General features: G+C 43.1%; 1 protein-coding gene across 3 annotated transcripts; it reads left to right on the top strand.

Annotated features, from left to right (window-relative positions):
- Positions 1 to 9,806: 9,806 nt before the first annotated feature.
- Positions 9,807 to 14,818, top strand: LOC140794712 (probable galactinol--sucrose galactosyltransferase 2). 3 transcript variants are annotated; one of them, XM_073146849.1, is made up of 15 exons: positions 9,807 to 9,898; positions 10,002 to 10,231; positions 11,205 to 11,467; positions 11,568 to 11,658; positions 11,749 to 11,797; positions 11,899 to 11,990; positions 12,107 to 12,214; positions 12,347 to 12,457; positions 12,532 to 12,942; positions 13,031 to 13,172; positions 13,258 to 13,325; positions 13,403 to 13,537; positions 13,609 to 13,862; positions 14,188 to 14,276; positions 14,386 to 14,818. In XM_073146849.1, the coding sequence occupies exons 1-15, from the start codon at positions 9,884 to 9,886 to the stop codon at positions 14,683 to 14,685; spliced, it is 2,358 nt and encodes a 785-aa protein (XP_073002950.1). In that variant the 5' UTR covers positions 9,807 to 9,883; the 3' UTR covers positions 14,686 to 14,818. The 3 variants fall into 3 exon arrangements, with proteins under 3 accessions (XP_073002950.1, XP_073002949.1, XP_073002948.1); XM_073146848.1 differs by lacking the exon at positions 9,807 to 9,898 and having other exon boundaries at positions 9,919 to 10,231; positions 14,407 to 14,818; XM_073146847.1 differs by lacking the exon at positions 9,807 to 9,898 and having other exon boundaries at positions 9,919 to 10,231.
- The last annotated feature ends 9,850 nt before the right edge of the window (positions 14,819 to 24,668 follow it).

Genomic DNA, 24,668 nt, shown 5'->3' with positions numbered 1-24,668 from the left:
CTTAATACGATCTCACCGTTTTGGTAAAGGATCGATCTCTTCCAATTCTTGATCTGGACTAGATCTGGCACGGAACTTTGAAATAAGATCCCGAAATAGACCGCCATCAGATCGACGTGAAACTTTGATATGTTGTAGCCCCAGAAAAGAGTTTTCCAACAAATCTAGTTGCAGGCGAATCGGATGTGGGGATCTCGAGATATCATCCGATTTGTAGACAAAGGTCAGATGGTCTGTTTTGGATCCGTGGATGGAGGCACGTGATCCTAGGTAGTGGTGGTTGAAGGTGGACCGGCGTTAATGTGGTGGCACCGGTGAAAAGTGATGGTGGAAGGGTTGTGGTTGATGGAAGGATTAGGGCAAGTGTTTGATAGATTGGACGAAGGGGGAGAAGAGGGCCACCCCTAAGGGACTAGGGTGATTAGCCGGACGAGGGAGGTTAGAAGCAGCGTCGCCGGGGATTGAGAGAACGGGAGCGAAGAAGACGAAGGAGGCAAGGCAAAACTCAATCTCAATAATCAATCATAATTTGGTTGCCTACCACATCCTTTTATAGGCTAACCAACAACTCAAATTAACCCTAAAAACACAATTTTTCGTCGACCGCGTTCGAACTCACCCGACCGAGTTCGCTCTTCTGGATTTGCGAACGCGATGCAGGCGTTCGAACGCGCAATTGAACGCGCCTGTCGGTATTTGCGAACGCGATGCAAGCGTTCACAGTGCGTTCGAACGCACCGCGTTCGAATGCAAAGTACATTCTCTTCACCACGTTCACAACCCCATTCACAAACCGTGTTCGAACTCACTCCACCCGCGTTCGAACGCGACTTACAGAAAACTTATTTTAATGGAAATTAAACACTAAAACATGAAATAAAAACACTCCTAAAGTGAATCCATGCTCGAGACGACGTCGGTGAAGTCCGAATCGTATCAATCCACCACGCTTTCGCAACCTTGTCCTCAAGGTTTGAAGTTTGTGAAGCAATCTTTGAACTCTGGCTTAAGTTCCTCCATGGTATGATCTTCTGCATTGGTTCCCCACATATCTGAAGATATAGGAAATGCTGGTGCTGAAAGAGCGGCAAGCTCACTTGTGTCCGGTTGGCGCGAAAGAGCATCGGCGGCTCGATTTTCAAGCCCCTTTTTGTAGACTAATTTGTAGTCATACCCAAGGAGTTTCGTGACCCACCATTGTTGGGATGGGGTGTGCACACGTTGCTCCATGAAGTAGGTTAAGCTACGCTGGTCCGTGCGGATAGTAAATCGTTGGCCAATCAAGTAGGGTCGCCATTTGGTGACGGCGTGTAGAATCGCTAGCATTTCGCTCGTAGGTAGATAGGCGTCGCGATCGACTTGACAATGCTTTGCTCATATATGCCACGGGTCTTCCCTCTTGCATCAAAACTGCTCCAATGCCCTCACCCGAAGCGTCGCACTCCACCACAAAGGGCTTGCCGAAATCTGGTAGTGCTAGAACCAGAGCTGTAGACATAGCTGTCTTCAAGGCTTCGAAGGCCTCCGTTGCTTTGCCCGTCCATTGAAACCCACCTTTTCTGAGTAAGGAGGTCAGCGGGGCAGCAATTTTGCCATAGTTGGCAACAAATCGCCGGTAGTACCCTGTCAATCCAAGGAATCCCCTCAATTCCCTCTGATTAGTAGGAATCGGCCAATCCACCATATTCTTGATCTTGCTTGGGTCGGCTTCCACTCCTTTTACAGAGATTATATGCCCCAAGTACTCCACTCTTGACTCTCCCCAAAGACACTTGCTCATCTTAACTTTTAGCTGGTTTTGTCGCAAGATATTTAATACCTCCCGCACGTGCCGCAAGTGCTCACTCCAATTCCTGCTGTATACTAGAATATCATCAAAGAAGATGAGCACGTACCAACGCAAGAGTGGGCGGAAGAGGTCATTCATCAGCCCTTGGAAGGTGGCCGGTGCATTGGTGAGCCCAAACGGTATGACTCGGAACTCATAGTGGCCATCGTGAGTTCGAAACGCCGTTTTGTGTACATCTTCAGGGTCGACTCGGATCTAATGGTATCCCGCTCCTAAGTCAAGTTTGCTAAAGTAGGCCGACCGACCCTGTGAGCTCATCCAGCAACTCCTCGATCACCGGTATTGGATATCGGTCCTTGACAGTAATTGCATTCAAGGCTCGGTAGTCGACGCAAAACCGCCAACTCCGGTCTTTCTTCCGAACCAGCAGCACCGACGATGAGTAGGCACTTCTACTCGGTTGAATAATCCCTTGCTCGAGCATTTCCTCCACCAATTTACTGATCTCTTCCTTCTGGACATGCGGGTACCGATAGGGTCGGACATTCGCAGGTTCAGCCCCTGGAATGATTTGGATGCGATGGTCATGACGACGGTTCGGCGGTAGTCCTCGGGGTTCCTTGAAGAGATCCTGAAACTCCTGCAGCAGCTCTTCCATGTCAAAGGCTACTTCCCTTGGTGGTGGATGTTCTGGTTCAACAACAGCCATTTGCAATAGTAGAGCTCGGTCCCCTGCACAAGGAAAACCCACAAGTGGTTGCAATGTTGGCCCTTGCCGCGGTTGATTTCCATCCAAAAGCACCCTTCTTCCATTCCTCCGAAATGTCAGTGTGAGGTTTGAGAAATCAAATGTTACGGGCCCCAAGCTTTGAAGCCATTGAGTCCCCAAAACAATATCGGCACCTTGCAAGGCCAACGGATAAAGGTCCAATGTGAAAGTTTGGCCTTGCACCTTCAATTCCACACCTCCACAAATAAAATCTGCTCGCAATGTGGTGCCATCTCCGATCGTCACATCGAACCCTTCCATGGGTTCCGACTCGAGCCCAATCTTCCTAAGGAGCCTATTGTCAATGAAGTTGTGGGTGGACCTGGTGTCAATCAAGATTCTCACTGTGGTTTTCTTGACTACCCCGTTTACCCGTAAGGTTTTTGGCGTAGCTGTCCCCGAATAGGCGTGGAGGGAGATTTCGGCTATCATGTCCTCCACGGGTTGCTCCTCAATTTCTTCTCCTTGATGTCCAGCCACATCTGCACCTTCAGCTGCAAACTCGTCCTCCGCTTCCTCCAATCCATCGATTAGCATCACCGATCCCATGAGTTTAGCACAGCGATGCCCGGGTACAAACTTCTCATCACAACAACGGAAGCATAGGCCCTTGGCTCTTCTTTCTTCTACTTGGGCTGGTGTGAGTGCTCGTCCCGGACCTCTAGGTGCATACTTCACATCTTGGGATGGCTTCAAGGGTGCTGAGGAGGTACCACTGTAGCAGCAACCCTTGGTACTCCGATAGTATTTCCCGCCGCTATGTTTGGTTGAGCTTGATTGCGGCTTCCTTGGCTCATCCAACTCTATTTCCAGTGTATCTTCATGGCCCTATGTTTGTCTTCCATAAGCACCGCATCTTCAAAGGCCTCCTTTAAGGTTCTAGGCCTTAAAGCCCTCACATCGGCTTGTATGTCACCCCGCAGCCCGGAGATGAAGGTGCTGCGAGGTTGCTGATCCGTCCATGGTGGATGACATCGGCTACTAATACTCTCAAATTCTTCTTGGTATGACCCAACCATGGTCTTTTGCACCGTCTTTGAGAGGAGAGCATCAAAGTCTTCATATCCTGATGCTCCAAATCGCCATGTGATATCGGCACAAAATTCAGCCCAAGTTTCGATAGCCTCAGTGGCATTGACTGCTCGAAACCAATGAAGCGCCGCATCCTCAAGGTGGAAGCTCGCAAGCGTCACCTTGTACTCTTCTGCCGTTCCTTGATATGCAAAGAATTGCTCCGCCCTATATAACCAATCGATCGGGTCACCACCTTTGAACTTGGGGAATTCGAGACGCACGACTTGTCCACGGATGCCATTGTCTCGTTCCGGATCATGTCCTTGTCTAACCGGGGGAGGATGCACCATGAAGGGTTGATGATCCCTCCTCAGTTTTGATTAACTTGCCGTGGTTCCGGATCGTATTGACCTGCCCACGGATCTTGATCTCCAAAGCGGTCTCCATAGTGGTTCACCCGTCGGATGGGTTCACCTGCAACTGGACCTGGTGTAACCATCCTTGCTTGCCTCTGCCTATAGGGTGGTGGTAGCAGCGGCTCTTGTGGTTGCAAAGGCTGAACCGGTGGCGGTGGGTTCAAGGGGGTGGACTCGCGTCGTGGGGTCGATGGTGCTTTCCCGTTCACCATTGCTTCCCTTGTTGCCCGTAGTTCCCGCATCATCTCCATTATCATCTGGTTGTTGATAGCCATTTGCTCTGAAAGAGACCCCAACACGGCTTGAAAGCTAGGTTCTTCCGTATTCTGATTAGATCGGGAGGTTCCACGGGTGGAAGTCCCTGCAATCGTTTCTCCCGAGGAATAGTGGCTCTGATACCAGCTTGATACGATCACACCTCTGGCTATGGAGCTCTGATACCAAGCTTGATACGATCACGCCTCTGCCTATGGAGCTCTGATACCAGCTTGATACGATCTCGCCGTTTTGGTAAAGGATCGATCTCTTCCAATTCTTGATCTAGAATAGATCTGGCACGGAACTTTGAAATAAGATCCCGAAATAGGCCGCCGTCGGATCGACGTGAAACTTTGATATGTTGTAGCCCCAGAAAAGAGCTTTCCAACAAATCTAGTTGCAGGCGAATCGGATGTGGGGATCTCGAGATATCGTCCGATTTGTAGACAAAGATCAGATGGTCTATTTTGGATCCGTGGATGGAGGCACGTGATCCTAGGTAGTGGTGGTTGAAGGTGGACCGGCGTTAATGTGGTGGCACCGGTGAAAAGTGATGGTGGAAGGGTTGTGGTTGATGGAAGGATTAGGGCAAGTGTTGGATAGATTGGACGAAAGGGGAGAAGATGGCCACCCCTAAGGGACTAGGGTGATTAGCCGGACGAGGGAGGTTAGAAGCGGCGTCGCCGGGGATTGAGAGAACGGGAGCGAAGAAGACGAAGGAGGCAAGGCAAAACTCAATCTCAATAATCAATCATAATTTGGTTGCCTACCACATCCTTTTATAGGCTAACCAACAACTCAAATTAACCCTAAAAACACAATTTTTCGTCGACCGCGTTCGAACTTGCCCAACCGTGTTCGAACGCACCGAGTTCGCCCTTCTGGATTTGCGAACGCGATGCAGGCGTTCGAACGCGCAATCGAACGCGCTTGTCGGTATTTGCGAACGCGATGCAAGCGTTCACAGTGCGTTCGAACGCACCGCGTTCGAATGCACAATACATTCTCTTCACCACGTTCACAACCCCGTTCACAAACCGCGTTCGAACTCACTCCACCCGCGTTCGAACGCGACTTACAGAAAACTTATTTTAATGGAAATTAAACACTAAAACATGAAATAAAAACACTCCTAAAGTGAATCCATGCTCGAGACGACGTCGGTGAAGTCCGAATCGTATCAGAGGCAGACCAAAGACTTGGGCGGTGGAAAAAAGGAGGTGGGAGAGAACGCCAATAGCTAGAGAAAAGTTGAGAAGGAGATAAAGGCCAAAGCCAATTTTAATTATCCAAGATAAACTCTAATTAGGGTTTCCTCCACATATTTATAAAGGCTCACCCTAGGGACTCATCAACTAAGTTAAACAACTCTAACAAACCCACAACTTTCGTCGCAGTGCGTTCGAATGCGCTCGATCGTATTCGAACGCGGAATTTCAGTTCTCTCTCGATGCAAACGTATATAGGCGTTCAAACGACCGCATTCGAACGCACAATTTGCATTCTTTGTTTTTGCGAACGATTGCTTTTAACAAAACTCAACTAGATAAATAGACACATCCTAATGAACCCAATGTCGCAAGTGGAGCCAATATGGATCGAGTTGTATCATTTATCCAACTAGAATTAATTCAAGTAAAATATAAAGGTTTATTAGGTTTAGAATCACTTCTTTTATTTTTGATTATATAACTAGATCTACAATATAAATACGATTCAAATACTATAATTATACTATTATCATAAAATGCTCGTTATAATATAAGGAGAAGAGGTTTGTTTCTTTTTATCTAAAAATATTCTAAATATATAATTATAAAATAAAATAAATAGCTAAATAACTATAAATAAGATATAAGTATAGACAGGATCTATTTGTAATTAATTTTATAATTCTTACTCTATCTTGATCAATTAGAAACTATATAGTATTTACTTAATTATACAAATTAATTAATTAATTAATTAATTACTAAAAAGACTAGTATCTTATTCTATACACAATAGTATATAATAAATTATTAAAATGACTTAAAATGTATACATTATGAATATTTGTATATATCTATAAGTCTCATGATTATAATTAAGGAAACAATTTATTAATCTAACAAAACATATATATATTAAGTAACACTAATATTTATATGCAACAATTTACAACATAAATAATCATTAATTATACTAGTTTATTAAGAATAATCATGTTAACGAATATATATATATATATATATTAATTAAAGTAATTAATGTCTAAAATAATCTAGTTATATTAACTATAAATAAATAAATAGATTAAAAGGAAATAAATAAATAAAATAAAATAAAAACTCCATTGCCATAGTGCTAGGCTCGAGCCCAGCACCTTAATGCCTTAGGGTGCTGGGTCGGGCCTAGCACCACTATAGCCAAGGTTGCTCGAGAGAAGAAGAGAAGGAGGAGAGGAAGAAGAAGATAAGGTTGAGGGGAGGAGGAGCTGGGACGACATGGAGGGGCTCGACCGCTGCTGGCTAGCCAATGGCCGTCCGACAACTCAATTCCGACGAACCCGAGAGAGAAAGAGGAAGAAAGGGAGAGAGAGAGAGATGGAAAGAGAGAGGGAAAGGGAAAGAGAGAGAGGAGGGAGGACGCTCACCGACGTCGATGGAGGTGGCGGCGAAAGCAGCAGGCTAGCGGTCTAAGGATGGGGATGGAGAGAGAGAGAGAGAGAGAGAGAGACGGTGGGGAGGGAGGCCAGTTGGCACGCCTCCAAAGCCTGCCATGGCAGGTGAGAAAATTTTCTCACCTTCTGGGCTTTAGCTTGGGCACGAGGTAGGCCACAACGTGGCCGGTCGTGTCGTGCCCAATATATGTATATATATAAATATATAAATATATTTTTATATTTTTATATTTTATTATTGTTTTTTTTGGGGATAGGTTGTTACAGAAAAGGTCATGGTGATCTCTATGCAATATCTCAACCAGTTCCTCGCTGGTTAAAACCAATATGAGAAGAGGTCGCCTCTAATGCAACATTGCAAAATTTGATCAAGCTTATCAATGCTGGTGAAGTCATGGGTCCTTGGCGACATGCTTATGGGATTATATTTTTTAAAGATTAGATTTACTTGCTTCCTACATCCGATCTCATTCCTCATATTGTGAAGGAGTTCCATGATAGCACACATGAAGGCTTCCAAAAACCCTACAACGAGTTTGCTCAACTTTTTATTGGAAGGGGATGCGCAACACTATGCGAGAGTTTTCGAGAGTGTGATATTTGTCAACGTCATAAATCTCAAACACTTGCCCCTATGGGACTTTTCCATCCAATCCCAATTCCTACTAGCATTTGGGCCCATACTACAATGAACTTTGTGGATGGTCTGCCACAGTCAAAAAGGAAAAATAGTTATTTTCGCGGTGGTTGATAGACTATCCAAGTATGCTCATTTCATGCCATTATCGTATCCTTACATAGCTGTCCGAATGACGCAAATTTTTTTTGAGAATGTCTTCAAGCTACATAGCATGCCTGAGAGCATTGTATGCGATCGTGATTCTACATTCAAAAGTGTTTTTTGGACTAATCTTTTTCACATGCAGGGCACTGATTTTAACTTTAGTTCCGCCTATCACCCTCAAATCAGTGGGCAGACGAAAGTGGTCAACCGCACCCTTGAGATGTATCTCCATTGTATTACTTCAGATAAGCCTAAGGAATGGACAACTTGGCTGCCTTGGGTCGAGTACACTTACAACACCTCCTTCCACAGTGCTATTCAATCCACATCATTTGAAGTTGTCTATGGCATGACCCTTCCAAATCTGTTAGCATATGTCCCTGGCACAACTAAGAATGAGGCCGTTGATCAAGCTCTTCAAACTAGAGATGAGATGTTACAAGTGATTCGCCAAAGGCTGCTATTAAGTCAAAATCGTGGAGCCCACTACATGTTCCATATCTAACTTATTTTTAGTAGCTTGCTTACTAAATTTTATTACTCTAGTTCATGTGTTTAGATCATGTGTAACTCCTTCCTTGATAATAGGAATAGGAGAGTGGTGCTAGTAGTCCATATGTGGTGTAACGTCCATATCCTTTATAATAGGATCATGCACCTAACCAACCATCTTTACAAAAAGAGTCATTTTATGTAATTATGGGCATGAAAAATATTACGAAAAGACTTTTTTAGTCAACTTGGAGATCCAGTTTCTCTCTAACGAAGCTACCCTCTATCTCTTTCTATTTTTAGTCTCATTTTCTAAAAGCAACTAGTCACCACAGGTCTAAAGACTCGTAACAATTAAAAATCGCTACGTTCGGACGATTGTGATCGTAACAGCTTTGCAACAAGATAAATGCCTGTCATGATCTGAACATCCCTGTCATGATTCTTTGGTGATGACGCATTGCCAACTCACCAGTGAGTCAGATGGGCTATCCTTTTCATGTTGTGATGTCTCAGTTTTTTTTCTTTTTTGGGATGAGAGCTTGTCATCAACGTTGTTGTGCCACCTATGTAGACATGATAATCGGGCGGGCCGGGCCAGGTTCGGGCCGGGCTTTTCGGGCCAAGCGGGCTTAAGTCTTTGTTCACGGCCCGACCCATTAATCACTCGGGCCGGGCCGGGTTCGGGCCGGGCTAGAATAGTCTAGCCCCGTTACCGCCCGTTGGCCCGTGAGAGATCGGGCCGGGCCAGCCCAACCCACCAATCACTCGGCCCAACCCATATTTCAGCTATTTTTAGAATTTTTTTAACTATTAGTTTATTTTTTTTAAATATTTATATTCCTCTATTTAAAAAAAATTAAAAAAAATTAAAATTTTTTAAAAGTCTGCTTAAAATAATGCAAAATGGTATAATACTAAAATATTTTTTACTGTAGCAATAGTAAAATACTGTAGCAAACGGGCAAAGCACTGTAGCAGACGGGCGGGCTTAGTTGTGGGCTAAACGGGCGGGCTTTCGGGCCAGGTCGGGCGGGCAAAGGGCTGGCCCGTGCCGCCCATGGGTAGTTCGGGCTCGGGCCGAGTCGGGCCTAAACCGGGTCCGGGCCGGGCTTAGCCCGGTCCAAACCGGGCCGGGTCGGGCCGAGCATGGGCGGGCTGGGCCATTTGATCATGTCTACACCTATGTCTACAGTGGGTGGAGCTTTCTGATGATTCTATACGAGGATGAAGGTTTTTTTAAGATGTGCGTGGTTTTAGCAAACAGAACAACTGCTTGTATTCTCTTTACTTTTGATATTTGCGTTTTGTTTGCTGGGCTGGTGTTTGTGCGTAAGTGCTATGGCTTATAAAGGGTTAGGACTCTATTTCTCATTCTAATCTTTCCTATATAAGTTTGTCTGATTTGGATATGTATGAATGATAATTCCCTTTTAAAAGAACAAACAATCTAGAAGTGCTATGTAATTTAATTAGCACATGACAGTTTGTCAATATTCAACAGTAACATCAGGGATTCAATGTTTGACCTGATTGTCTTGCTTCCAAACATAAGATTACTTTTCTCTTCCCTATCCATTGTTACGTGCATAATACTCTGACCATGTGCGAGAAAGCATTTTCCTGACATGCTCTGCTATTTTTTTTCCGTCCGACTTGTCTCGCCTATTCGACAGCAATATAGGGATTCGCGCATTCAATGTTTGACCCAATTGTATTGCTTCCAGACTTGTGACTACTTGTCTCTTCCCTATTCCGTTTTCTCGCGCATGATAATCTACTTATGTACTCTACGTCCATGGTCGGATAACATACAGACTCCGGCATCAAGAATTAGCACAGAGAATAGAAAGAGAAGGTGGATCGAAATGACGGACCACGCCACGCCGTGCATTAACGACGGGAGACTCGTCATCCGGGACCGGACGGTGCTCACCAGTGTTCCGCCGAACATTACGCTGGAGCCCTTGGTGTCGGCCTCGGCCTTCGTCGGCGCCTCCTCAGCGACACGGAGCTCCTACCATGAATTCACACTTGGAGTCTTGGAGTAAGTTTGTTTATTCCCCTCTTTTAACTCCGTTAGATTAATGTTGTTTGATGAGGTAAATTAAGTATCTTAGTTGGTAGTTTTGTTTGAATGCCGAGTATCAACTGTTTCAATTGTTTTGATTCATTAGTGCGATAACATTTTGTTGGCATGCTAAAGGTCAGGCGGAGGAAAACCTAGACACGCCTAAAATCCCCTCTTCTAGAGTTCTCTACATTTTAATCAAATTGATGCAAGTAGCCAACATTGGATTGTTGGATAATAATGCGGCAATTGATATAATATCGTATGCCAATTAATTGCCAGATGCCCTTTTGCCTTGATGGAATTCCTAGAGCTCAGGAATCAGTGATTTTTTTTTTCATGCTTTACGGAGTCAGAGAACAGGGATGGTTTAACAATTATTAGCCAGAAAAATGTTGGTTTAGTATTAATTTTCTTAATCTCTAGGTGGAAGTGTAACTGATTGAAGCACTTTCAGAGTCTCCAATGTTTTCTAATTGATGAAGTCTACATGCAAGATTACCAAAAGTGGGAACTCTTCCATGTAGTAAGATAGGAGCGTAACCTTTTGTTCCATCATTAGTCTTTTCAGTGATCTGCCGATTAATTAAGGGTTAAAAGAGTCTCTTACATTATGTATCTGTTCTGAACGAAGACAAGAACAGAAAATACACTACTATTGATAACGATCTTTTCTTTACTAAGAGAATCAATCAGGCAAAAAAGTTATATAAGCAAAGGTGGATAATCTGTGTCTTCGATTTTGATTGTCTTAGTTTACATTACTATTTCTTTTGAATTATAATATCTTTTCATTGGCTTTAAATTGGATGAAATATTTGAATCCTTTTACGCTTTTCAAGTATCTACACTAGCATTTGAATTCTGATGATTAACTACTGTTTTATTTGAATACAAGGAAACAAAGATATTAAGGTCCTCTTTTCTTTTATCTTGGGTTATTCTGCAGGGGATTCAGATGGCTCTGTTTGTATCGATTTAAGATCTGGTGGATGATTCCACGATGGGGAAAGTCAACCAGTGAAATTCCATATGAAACCCAGATGCTATTACTGGAAGCAAAAGAAAATGCAATAGTAGAGGATGAGACAGTAGATTCAGCTAATAACAGTAGTATCTTTTACATACTAATACTGCCAGTCCTGGATGGTGATTTTCGTGCAAGCCTTCATGGGCGCTCCACCAACGAGCTCCAATTTAGTTTGGAGAGTGGTAAGATAAAGTCAGATGGTTGCCATAAAAATAAGACTTTCAGTAGATTATATAACTTGTTCTTTCTCTGTATTATTTTTTTTTTTTTTGACAAATCCAGGTGATCCAGAAGTCCAAACTTCACAAGTTCTTGAGGCTATTTTTATCAATTCAGGCGATAATCCATACGAGCTTATTAGAGAATCTATCAAGTTAGTGTAATTCATAATTTTGGATGAACATTATCATTTATAGTACTTCTTTCATGTTCTTAACATAGCCTTTTTGTAATTCTCGCACAGGATTTTAGCCAAACAGAAAGGAACTTTCAGTCATGTTGAGAACAAGAAGGTATTAACTAGTTTACTAGCGTTGCTAAAATTTTCCCCTTCTTGTCCTTCGAATTAGTATAGCTTCTGAAGATTTTGTTATGTTGTTTATTCCTATGATAGATCCCAGATTTTTTAAACTGGTTTGGATGGTCCACTTGGGATGCATTTTATACTAATGTCAACCCTGAAGGAATCAAGAAAGGCCTTCATAGGTACGTAATCTGTCAGTCTACATGGAAGCAATTATGCAGATGCATCCTTTGTAGAGGTGCTAATTTATTAATTGAAGAAAATCAATGTGGATTCCCTTGTTTTCTCTTTGTCACAGCTTGGCAGAGGGAGGAACACCAGCAAAATTTTTGATTATTGATGATGGTTGGCAGGAAACACAGAATGAGTTTCAAAAGGAAGGTCAACCATTAACTGAAGGAACTCAGTGAGTGATTCTACCATAAAACAGTTCTCTATTTTCTGCAATGCAATGCCACCAGGTAATTCTATATTATCCATATGCTTTTAATCATTATGTGAGAGCAATTTTTCTTGCTACGTCTTGTTCAATTTACAGATTTGCCATCAGATTAACTGATGTTAAGGAGAACTGCAAATTTAAGGAGAAAGATACATGCAAGTATCTTGGAGAGTTGATCAAATTCATCAAAGAGCGATATGGAGTGAAGTAAGAATCCCTCGTTGTAAATTCAAAGTCATCCTTGATGAAGATTTGTACTTAAAGATGACTTCATGCTGCAGATATGTCCTTATGTGGCATGCTTTAGCTGGTTATTGGGGGGGCGTCCTTCCAACATCAGAAGCAATGAAGAAGTATGATCCGAAGCTCAAGTATCCAGTTGTATCTCCCAGTATGAGGAGAAATCTTTGGGATATAGCTATGGATAGCTTGGAAAAGTATGGAGTTGGTTTAATAGGTCCAGCCAAAATAGACGAGTTCTACAATGACTTGCATAAATATCTTTCCACCAGCGGTGTAGATGGAGCTAAGGTAGATGTGCAGACCCTACTTGAAACCCTTGGAGCTAGCCATGGTGGAAGGGTCTCATTGACTAGGAAATACCAACAAGCACTTGAAGAATCAATCAGTAAGAACTTTGGAGATAATAACTTAATTTGCTGCATGTGTCACAACTCAGACTCAATTTACAGGTAATTTTCTCATTAAAATCACAGTGAATGTCATGTTAGATGAGAAGACAAATGCATTGGTGCTTCTAAAAAATTTGGTTAATTGCAGCTCCAAGAAAAGTGCAGTAGTGAGAGCCTCAGAGGATTTTATGCCCAAAGAACCAGGATTGCAGACTTTACATGTTGCTTCAGTCTCATTCAATAGCTTGCTACTAGGCGAGATAGCAATACCTGACTGGGATATGTTCCATGTGAGACTCCTACCAAGGAGTAGTTCATTTATCTATTTTCTATACTGTATTATGAAATAATCTTTGGTTTTTTGCTTAATTTTAGAGTGACCATGACACTGCCAACTTCCATGCTGCAGCTAGAGCAGTTGGAGGATCTGGTGTCTATGTAAGGTAATCTATAGTTAAAAAGAAAAAGAAAACATTTGACATTCTGATAGTAACAAACTTCTCCTTTATTTTTGAGATAGTGACAAACCAGGGCAACATAACTTTGAGATCCTCAAACGGATCGTACTCCCTGACGGATCAATTTTAAGAGCAAGGTTTGCCGGCCGTCCAACTCGGGACTGTTTGTTTGATGATCCAGTAATGGATGGAAGAAGGTAAGGACCCCGACTTCATTTCGCACAATACGTTTGAACTTTCACATAAGTTCTAATAATCTACTCTTCAGCCTTCTGAAGATATGGAACTTGAACAAGATTTGTGGAGTAATCTGTATATTCAACTGCCAAGGATCTGGTTTTTGGCCACCAAGAGAAGAATTTAACCAAGTGGGAGTTGGCTGGCCATTGAAAGACGTTCCTGTTTCTGCTTCTAGTTCATTGTGCATCTCAGGTCATGTGTCTCCATCAAATATTGAATATCTTGGGAACCTTGCTGGTGAGAACTGGAATGGGGATTGTGCAGTATATGCTTTTAATTCAGGTAATTAACAACCAAGATCTTATGTACTTCAGTGTAAAACATAGTCTTGGAGATCTCTCTCGATTTTCTTGGTTCTTAAACTATAATGTGAGAATTGTCGTTCAAACTTATTGTCTATTTTGTCAAATTTCAATTACTAGCGTTAAAATTCATCATAAGTAGCTAGTTTCAGTGCATCTATCTGGTATGTACTACCTACAAAGCCCATGAATAGAACCATAGTGCTCGCAAACATCATAATTTTTAATATAAATTCAAGTATAACTATGGTGACTAATCACTAGCAAACTCAGCTTATAAGTCTGTTTACTGTCATTAACTGCAGGATCTCTTACAAGAATATCGAAGTTTGGGAGTCTAGCTATTTCGTTGTACACTTTGCAATTTGAAGTCTACACCATATCACCAATCAAGGTTAACATTTCTTCCTGCAAATTTTATCAAATTTGTTCACCAATTGGCTACTCATTTATAATATCTTCAGAATGTACTTTTCTTAGTAGAGTAACTAATGGCTTGTCAGGACTACAATCAAAACATTCAGTTCGCACCAATTGGACTAATTAATATGTTCAATTCCGGCGGAGCTATTGATGATCTTAGTAGCGATTTTGATTCTTCTGGATGTATGATAAAGATCAAATGTAGAGGTCCTGGCCAGTTTGGAGCATATTCTAGCTTGAGCCCAAAACATTGTGTGGTGGGTACCAAGGAGGAAGAATTCAATTATGATGGCAACAATGGATTCTTAGCCTTTAATCTTTCACATGTTCCAGCTGAGAGCAATTTTTGGGATATCAAAATTATGTACCCAATAATATAATTGGGCATAATGTTCATATTCTCTTTAAATTCATCTCTTTGCTCTTAGTACTTGTTTACAAGTAAACTGTGAAATTGATGGTTAAACTCTGTATTATCTTATTTCAAGCAAGACAAAATTGTTGGAATTGCTATATTTACAGTTGCCTTCTTACATTACGGAACCGTGTCCCAAGTTCTACATTTTATAAGCAGGTGGTAGTTCTGTGGAAGTTGGTCTGGGAAGAGAAAAGGATTGGGGATAGGATAGGGATAGGAGCTTCTGATTTTGGCGCTGATTTTTGTTGTGGCCATTGTAGTTAATCAAAATTCTATCTATATTGGTGGTATCTATAAGGAACATTGCTGGTCTCAGCCTAATAGCATCTAGTCTCATTGGAAACAGATTAGGGGGCTGTTTGGTTTCTTGTATTTAGAAATACATATATATTAAGTAATATATGTTTCTCTAGATGTTACATTTAGAGAAACCATTTTGTTGATTATATTTTATAATACTGTATTTGTTAAACACATGTTTAGTTTATTATATTTTATAATAATGTATTTGATAATCAAGTGTTTGGTTGGTCATATTTCATAATACTATTTTGACATTATAATTATATAATTTTTTGAGAATTTTCTATTGTGTAAGAATGCAGTAACATTATACTCTAAAAATAAATAAGAGTGCAAAATAAAATAGCTTTAAATTCTTTTGGAGATTTAAAACTCTACTAATATGAGTTATTACAGACATAGCAAAACAATGAAATTCAAATAAAAATATGTCATTACAAACATAACAAAACACTAAAATTCAAATAAAATTGTCATTACGAACATAGCAGAACACTGAATTCAAATAAAACTATCTTAAAATAAGCAATGTCCTAATAAAAAAAAGAAAACAAAATCTCGTCATAGTTGAAGAAAATAGATTCTTACAACTCATGCCTTGTGTTGAATAAAGTACATTACAAACTAATATAATATGATAAGTATTAAAATAAAGATTCATAGTCTCAAGAACAAAGTATAACACTTGAAAATAACTCAAAAGTCTATTTTACATTGTTACGAACCGCTCTAATCCAATTCGTAACGGTTTTAGATAGAGTTTTGTACGGAACTTTTAAATGTTATTATGGTCGATCTAACCGTTGGATCCTACTGAAATTTGGATATGTTGTCACGCTTAAAGAGAGCTTTTTAATGGATCCAAGATCTCAATTTTGGATGACTAGATCTCGAGATATTGACTAAATAGTAGCCAAAGTTCGGGATGAATCTTGGCTTGTTAGCCCTTTAATGGATAGTTAGGTGCCAAGAGAACTCATCTTTTAGAGTGAAAGGGGAGAAGTTACTGCAGAAGAGGGGGTTTAGGAGTTAGAGGAGGCCGACTAAGGACTTAAATAGTGGAAGGAAAAAGGTGGGAGAGGGTGCCGACAGCTAGAGCAAGGAGGGAGATAGAGCAACAATACTAATGCAATTATCAGATAAAGATCAAATTAGGGTTTCCTCCATATATTTGTAGAGGCTAACCCTATACTGACCTAGATAAGGACTCGATCAACCAATACCACTAGACTAACCTAAGTCGAACTCGAGTTCACAATAGATCTCAAAACTTGATTAAATCAATTAATCAACTTAACTAGACTCAATTAACCAATTAACAAGTTGAGTCCATATTTAGCAGATACTTGAGTTTATTGCTCAATTAACAGGGTAGCTGCCAAAAAATGCAAGAAATCAAACTAGATAAATAGGCTTATCCCAATGAACACAATATGCTGCGAATTGATCCAATCTGACAGAGTCATATCAACCTGAAGTGATCAACTTTAGTGCCCTTAATATTAAAAAGATACTTATCAAGCCATAATGTAATAACCCAAGTAAGGTAAAAATAAAACAAAATTTATGGGCACGATGCGATCGGCCACACTATGGTCGGCTTCGTGCCCATGCAAGCTGCTCACGCAGCTTGCGTGGTGGGGCGCCATGCGCCCGCGGCCGCTGCCGCAGCCAACCGGCTGCGGCCAGCTAGATTCGGCGGGCCTTGGCGCCGTTGCTACCCCTCTCTCACTCTCTCTCTCTCTCTCTCCCTTTCGACCACCCTCTCACTCTACTCTCTCTATACCGACACCTTCCCTAGAGCCACCACCGCCGCCGGTGAGACCTCTCACTCCCCTCTCTCTCTCTCTCTCTCTCTCTCTCTCTCTCTCTCTCTCTCTCTCTTGCTCGTGGCTGGCCAGCAGCGGCCAGTGCCCTCCCCGCCGGCCCAGGTCTGCACCTCCCTCCTCTTTTTCTCTTCTCTTCTTCTTCTTCTTCCTTCTTCCTTTCTTCTTCTTCTTCCTCAGCTGCACCTTAATCTAACTAGTTATAAAGATAAGCAGAAATTCTAAAACCTTCTAAATCATCATATATTACATGAACGGATTTTAATCAGATAAACGACTAAGATCATACTACTTAAATAATTTCAGATTCCGACCCCCCTGTTCAAGACCCCGTGGACTTAGCTATCGAGGCTTGATCATTATCGTAGCAACGTGAACGAGTGGTTGTTTGGTAACTGCAGTGGTGGTGGGTAGTCTTATCCCTTAGACGCCTTTATCAAATTATGATATATTATATCTTATGTATATACATGTTTTGGCTTCCAACATGATTATATGACTTTATCTAGAGATATTACAGTCGAGCATATTTTATTATGCATCTGATTAGGTTGATCTGGGATATGAGCACATTGGTGATATATAGAGATCATGAGAGATGATTATACTATTATAATGTTATGTCCAGTTGATCTGTAGCATGAGTATGCATGTAATAGATTACCATGAGTATACATGTGTTGACTACATGATCGGAGACTATATTGCATTATTTTTCTCTTAATTCCTACTCCACTTAAATTCATGTTATGCATTTGACTTGTTATCGTACTGGATATATGCATATGATCTGTCATTTAGAAGAAAAGCATGAAATGTGATTGATAGGATAGTTGATAGAAAGTGTGAGGATACCCAAGTGGGCGCGAGGGTTAGGATGCGCTTGGTGGATGATTGACTGCTCGACATAGTCGCGATCCTGTTAGCCTTACGTCCGAGGTCGTTAGTTTGTATGCGCATCAGACATTCGGACACATGCCGTTCGCTAGGGCATATGTGGCGAGTTATCTTCACGAGATTTCTATTAGCTAGAAGGGTGCCCGATCTGGATGGATGTTGATACACTTAGCGGATGGCAGGGTATGATTATATTTGAGATACTCCTTGCGGATGACAAAGTATGCTCTGAGCCTCTAAGCATGGTGTTGAGAACGGGTACCAGGTGTTGACTGTGCACAGTGGTCTAGTATGATGATGACATATAGAGATGATATTGATGACTGAGATGTTGAGAACTACATATGATTTTATTTTCATCTGAATACCTTATTATCAAATGGTCAATTTACATCATATATGGTTGCATTTATTATCATAATATGGTCATAGACGGCATGTATCATGTGTCATATTTGAGAGAGTTATGATGATACTATGACATGGAGATTTGTTTACTTATTGTCGAGGATTATATACTTTTATCAGTTATAACATGTTATCTATATTTCAATTATATATTATTGAGGTTACATTCATACTCTCATTTATAACATGATGATCTTTCTAATTCATATTATCCAGTACATTATTTACTCTTTGTTTGGCTTCACTGATTCGGGGTAAGGTCTATTCACTGAGCCTTTAGCTTATAACTCTCTTTATTTTCTCCTTTCCAACAACCCAGGTGAACGAGTGGAGCAGAATACTCTCTTAAATGCCTGACCGGTGAGTGAGGAGTAGAGTGTGGTTAGTGTTATATGCTAGATGAGTTATCTTATCTGATGTATTAGTGGACATCCTCCAAAATATGTATGCATCCTTGTCTTACATTTTAGCAAGTGACTTTGTACTTTTATAATTATGTATATACCACTGTTATGTATATGTGGTTGTGAAAAGCTCTTGATGATGTGTTGTGGCCTGTGTGGGGCCCAACAAGGGTTATTTGTATACTGTTGATAGTTAGACTTGAGTTATTCTTAGTTTAGATGTTGTGGATAAAATTATGATGTTGGTATATGTTTATTTGATTGTCAGTAACTAACCAAATGGTCAGGTGCCATGCATGTGCCATGTAGGCTCGTGTCATGCACGTGTTTAGGGTTTGGGTGTTACACATAACTTCCTATGTTTCACTAACTTGGTTAAAAACCCTCTAGCTTGTGTATCCTTTTCAAACAAATAGTCATAGATAGATGCCAAATCGTCATGGTTATATCCTTCCTATTCTAGCTTCATGAAACGATTCGGACTTCACCGACGTCGTCTTGAGCATGGATTCACTTTAGGAGTGTTTTTATTTCATGTTTTAGTGTTTAATTTCCATTAAAATAAGTTTTCTATAAGTCGCGTTCGAACGCGGGTGGAGTGAGTTCGAATGCGGTTTGTGAACGGGGTTGTGAACGTGGTGAAGAGAATGTACTGTGCGTTCGAACGCACTGTAAACGCCTGCATCGCGTTCGCAAATACCAACATGCGCGTTCGATCGCGTGTTCGAACGCCTGCATCGCGTTCGCAAATCCAGAAGAGCGAACTCGGTGCGTTCGAATGCGATCGGGCGAGTTCGAACGCGGTCGACAAAAATTATGTTTTTAGGGTTAATTTGAGTTGTTGGTTAGCCTATAAAAGGATGTCGTAGGCAACCAAATTGATTATTGATTATTGAGATTGAGTTTTGCCTTGTCTCCTTCGTCTTCTTCGCTACCGTTCTCTCAATCCCCGGCGACGCCGCTTCTAACATCCCTCGTCCGTCTAATCACCCTAGTCCCTTAGGGGTGGCCCTCTTCTCCCCCTTCTTCCAATCTATCTAACACTTGCCCTAATCCTTCCATCAACCACAACCCTTCCACCATCACTTTTCACCGGTGCCACCACATTAACGCCGGTCCACCTTCAACCACCATTTCCTAGGATCACGTGCCTCCATCCACGGATCCAAAACAGACTATCTGACCTTTCTACACAAATCGGACGATATCTCGAGATCCCCACATCCGATTCACCTGAAACTAGATTTGTTGGAAATCTCTTTCCTAGGGCTACAACATATCAAAGTTTCACATCGATCCGACGGCGGCATATTTCGGGATCTTATTTCAAAGTTCAATGCCAGATCTAGTCCAGATCAAGAATTGGAAGAGATCGACCCTTCACCAAAAAGGCGAGATCGTATCAAGCTGGTATCAGAGCTCCATAGCCAGAGGCGTGATCGTATCAAGCTGGCATCAGAGCTCCATAGGCAGAGGCGTGATCGTATCAAGCTGGTATCAGAGCTCCATAGCCAGAGGCATGATCGTATCAATCTGGTATCAGAGCCACCGTTCCTCATACAAGCGCTTCCAATGATGACAACTAGATCCATGGCTGCACGGCGAGATGATGAAGAAGAGATTCTCCCAATAGAGGAGGGAGAAACGATTGCAGGGACTTTCACCCGTGGAACCGCCCGATCTAATCAGAATACGGAAGAACCTAGCGTTCAAGCCATGTTGGGGTCTCTTTTAGAGCAAATGGCCATCAACAACTAGATGATGATGGAGATGATGCGGGAACTACGGGCGACAAGGGAAGCAATGGTGAACGGGAAAGCACCATCGACCCCACGACGCGAGTCCACCCCCTTGAACCCACCGCCACCGGTTCAGCCTTTGCAACCACAAGAGCCCCTGCTACCACCACCCTATGGGCAGAGGCAAGCAAGGATGGTTACACCAGGTCCAGTTGCAGGTGAACCCATCCGACGAGTGAACCACTATGGAGACCGCCTTGGAGATCAAGATCCGTGGGCGGGTCAATACGATCCGGAACCACGGCAAGTTAATCAAAACCGAAGGAGGGATCATCAACCCTTCATGGTGCATCCTCCCCCGGTTAGACAAGGACATGATCCGGACGAGACAATGGCATCCGTGGACAAGTCGTGCGTCTCGAATTCCCCAAGTTCAAAGGTGGCGACCCGATCGATTGGTTGTATAGGGCGGAGCAATTCTTTGCATACCAAGGAACGGCGGAAGAGTACAAGGTGACGCTTGCGAGCTTCCACCTTGAGGATGCGGCACTTCATTGGTTTCGAGTAGCCAATGCCACTGAGGCTATCGAAACTTGGGCTGAATTTTGCGCCGATATCACACGGCGATTTGGAGCATCGGGATATGAAGACTTTGATGCTCTCCTCTCAAAGACGGTGCAAAAGACCACGGTTGGGTCATATCAAGAAGAATTTGAGATGATTAGTAGCCGATGTCATCCACCATGGACGGATCAAAGAACCGCAAAGACCTTCATCTCCGGGCTGCGGGGTGACATACAAGCCGATGTGAGGGCTTTAGGGCCTAGAACCTTAAAGGAGGCCTTCGAAGATGCGATGCTTATGGAAGACAAACATAGGGCCATGAAGATACACCTGAAGTAGAGTTGGACAAGCCAAGGAAGCCGCAATCAAGCTCAACCAAACATAGCGGCGGGAAATACTATCGGAGTACCAAGGGTTGCTGCTTTAGTGGTACCTCCTCGAGCACCCTTGAAGCCATCCCAAGATGTGAAGTATGCACCTAGAGGTCCGGGACGAGCACTCACACTAGCCCAAATAGAAGAAAGAAGAGCCAAGGGCCTATGCTTCCGTTGTGATGAGAAGTTTGTACCCGGGCATCGCTGCGCTAAACCGATGGGATCGGTGATGCTAATCGATGGATTGGAGGAAGCGGAGGACGAGTTTGTAACTGAAGGTGCAGATGTGGCTGGACATCAGGGAGAAGAAGTTGAGGAGCAACCCGTGGAGGACATGATAGCCAAAATCTCCCTCCACGCCTATTCGGGGATAGCTGCGCCAAAGACCTTGCGGGTGAACGGGGTAGTCAAGAAAACCACAGTGAGAATCTTGATTGACACCGGGTCCACCCACAACTTCATTGACAAGAGGCTCCTTAGGAAGATTGGGCTCGAGTCGGAACCCACGGAAGGGTTCGATGTGACGATTGGAGATGGCACCACATTGCGAGCAGATTTTATTTGTGGAGGTGTGGAATTGAAGGTGCAAGGCCAAACTTTCACATTGGACCTTTATCCGTTGGCCTTGCAAGGTGCCGACATTATTTTGGGGACTCAATGGCTTCAAAGCTTGGGGCCCGTAACATTTGATTTCTCAAACCTCACACTGATGTTTTGGAGAAATGACAAGAGAGTGCTACTAGATGGAAACCAACCGCTGCTTGAACTTCCAAATTAAGGGGTCGCAAGGGAGCTCGCTTCTTTCTCGGCGCCCACCTTTCCTTTCTTTTCAGATCTACGGAGAGCTAGTGCAGAGGATAGTGAGCTGGTCCAACTCATGGAGGAGTTGAGAGAGAACCCCTCAAGCCACCCCGAGCACGAGGAGCGCGATGGGTTAGTACTAGAGTGCGGGCGAATCAAGGTACCCCAAAATGAAGAGCTACGGAGACTATTGATGGCACACTTCCATGATACTCCTATAGCAGGGCATGAAGGGGTATTACGTACCTACAAGCGGCTGGCCCAAAACTGTACATGGACAGCGATGAAGACGGACGTGAAGAAGTATGTGCGTGAATGTCAAATCTGCCAACGAGTCAAATCGGAGGCACTCAAGCCTAACGGGCTGCTACAACCACTACCTATACCAGAGCGTATTTGGGAGGATATCTCCATGGACTTCATCGAGGGGCTGCCGGAGGTTCGAGGACAATCGGTGGTGTTTGTTGTGGTGGATAGACTGAGCAAATATGCTCATTTCATAACATTGTCTCACCCGTTTTCAGCAAAAAGGGTTGCTGAAATTTTTGTTCGGGAAGTGGCACGCTTGCATGGGATGCCTAGGACGATCGTGTCAGACCGGGATCGCATCTTCATCAGTGAGTTTTGGTCCAAGTTCTTCAGATTGCAAGGGACTCAAATCAACCTGAGTTCAGCTTATCACCCCGAGACGGATGGCCAAACCGAGGTGGTGAATCGCGGACTGGAGCAATAATTGCGATGCTTTGTGGCGGAACGACCAAAGGATTGGGTCAAATTCCTTCCATGGGCTGAGTGGTCATACAATACTGCTCATCACTCTAGCATCAGCATGACCCCCTTTGAGGCGGTTTATGGGCGCACTCCCCTTGTCTTGCGTGCCTATGATAGACTTGCGGCGGCGGATAGGACAGAGCTTGACTTGGAGCTTGCTGATCGAGATGAAACATTGAGACTGCTCAAGACTCACCTAGCCACAGCCCAAAACCGCATGAAGCAAACTCATGACAAAGGCCGACATGAGCGAGAATTTGAGGTGGATCAATTGGTGTTCGTTCGAGCTCAACCGTATCGGCAATCCACATTGAGACCAATTTTGAACAAAAAGTTGGGTTACAAGTACTACGGTCCGTACCGAGTGCTACAACGAATCGGTCCAGTAGCTTACCGGTTGGACCTACCTGAAGGAACCAGGATACATCCGGTCTTCCATGTATCAGCATTGAAGGCCCAGATCGGGCCTAACCATGTGGTGGGTTCGGCCTTACCCGAACTAATGGAGGAGGATGGCCCCACTGAACCGGTCCGAGTATTAGGCCGTAGGAGAAGACGCCATGGGACCAGATTAGAGACTGAAGTGCTAATTGAGTGGCTGGGCAAATCTACTGACGAGTCTACCTGGGAGCTAGAGTCAGATATCAGGGATCACTTTCCAAACTTCAAACCTTGAGGAAAAGGTTGCAGAAGCGTGGTGGATTGATACGATTCGGACTTCACCAACGTCGTCTCGAGCATGGATTCACTTTAGGAGTGTTTTTATTTCATGTTTTAGTGTTTAATTTCCATTAAAATAAGTTTTCTTTAAGTCGCGTTCGAACGCGGGTGGAGTGAGTTCGAACGCGGTTTGTGAACGGGGTTGTGAACGTGGTGAAGAGAATGTACTGTGCATTCGAACGCACCGCGTTCGAACGCACTGTGAATGCCTGCATCGCGTTCGCAAATACCGACAGGCGCGTTCGATCGTGCGTTCGAACGCCTGCATCGCGTTCACAAATCTAGAAGAGCGAACTCGGTGCGTTCGAATGCGGTCGAGCGAGTTCGAACGCGGTCGACGAAAATTGTGTTTTTAGGGTTAATTTGAGTTGTTGGTTAGCCTATAAAAGGATGTGGTAGGCAACCAAATTGATTATTGATTATTGAGATTGAGTTTTGGCTTGCCTCCTTCGTCTTCTTCACTCCCGTTCTCTCAATCCCCGGCGACGCCGCTTCTAACCTCCCTCGTCCGGCTAATCACCCTAGTCCCTTAGAGGTGGCCCTCTTCTCCCCCTTCGTCCAATCTATCTAACACTTGCCCTAATCCTTCCATCAACCACAACCCTTCCACCATCACTTTTCACCGATGCCACCACATTAACGCCGGTCCACCTTCAACCACCATTTCCTAGGATCGATCACGTGCCTCCATCCACGGATCCAAAATAGACCATCTGACCTTTGTCCACAAATCGGACGATATCGTGAAATCCCCACATCCGATTCGCCTGCAACTAGATTTGTTGGAAAGCTCTTTTCTGGGGCTACAACATTTTCACGTCGATCCTATGGTGGCATATTTCGGGATCTTATTTCAAAGTTCCGTGCCAGATCTAGTCCAGATCAAGAATTAGAAGAGATCAACTCTTCACCAAAAAGGCGAGATCGTATCAAGCTGGTATCAGAGCTCCATAGCCACAGGCGTGATCGTATCACTTCATTACTTCAATGTAGAGATCATCAGTAAAATGCCTTGATTTTTAGCTATCAAGAGCCATAGCAACTTTTGCAATTTGAGTTGCAACATTTTCCATTACCTCTATTTTAGCATCTCTAGATCTCTTCAAATTCTTGCCTTTTTCAAAGGAGTTGGATTGTA

This window comes from Typha latifolia, chromosome 9 (assembly GCF_019914945.1).
Source record: "Typha latifolia isolate L0001 chromosome 9, TyphaL0001v2, whole genome shotgun sequence".
NCBI lineage: Eukaryota > Viridiplantae > Streptophyta > Magnoliopsida > Poales > Typhaceae > Typha > Typha latifolia.
The sequence above is the reverse complement of the archived record's forward strand: the minus strand, read 5'-3'. Positions and strand labels throughout refer to the sequence as shown.

Excerpts from the sequence above, each read along its gene's own strand:
- LOC140794712 (XM_073146847.1), top strand. The coding sequence starts at position 9,954 with ATGATAATCTACTTATGTACTCTACGTCCATGGTCGGATAACATACAG. Across the intron at positions 11,798-11,898 it reads GTCATGTTGAGAACAAGAAG|ATCCCAGATTTTTTAAACTG; the intron begins GTATTAACTAGT and ends TTCCTATGATAG. Across the intron at positions 11,991-12,106 it reads ATCAAGAAAGGCCTTCATAG|CTTGGCAGAGGGAGGAACAC; the intron begins GTACGTAATCTG and ends TCTTTGTCACAG.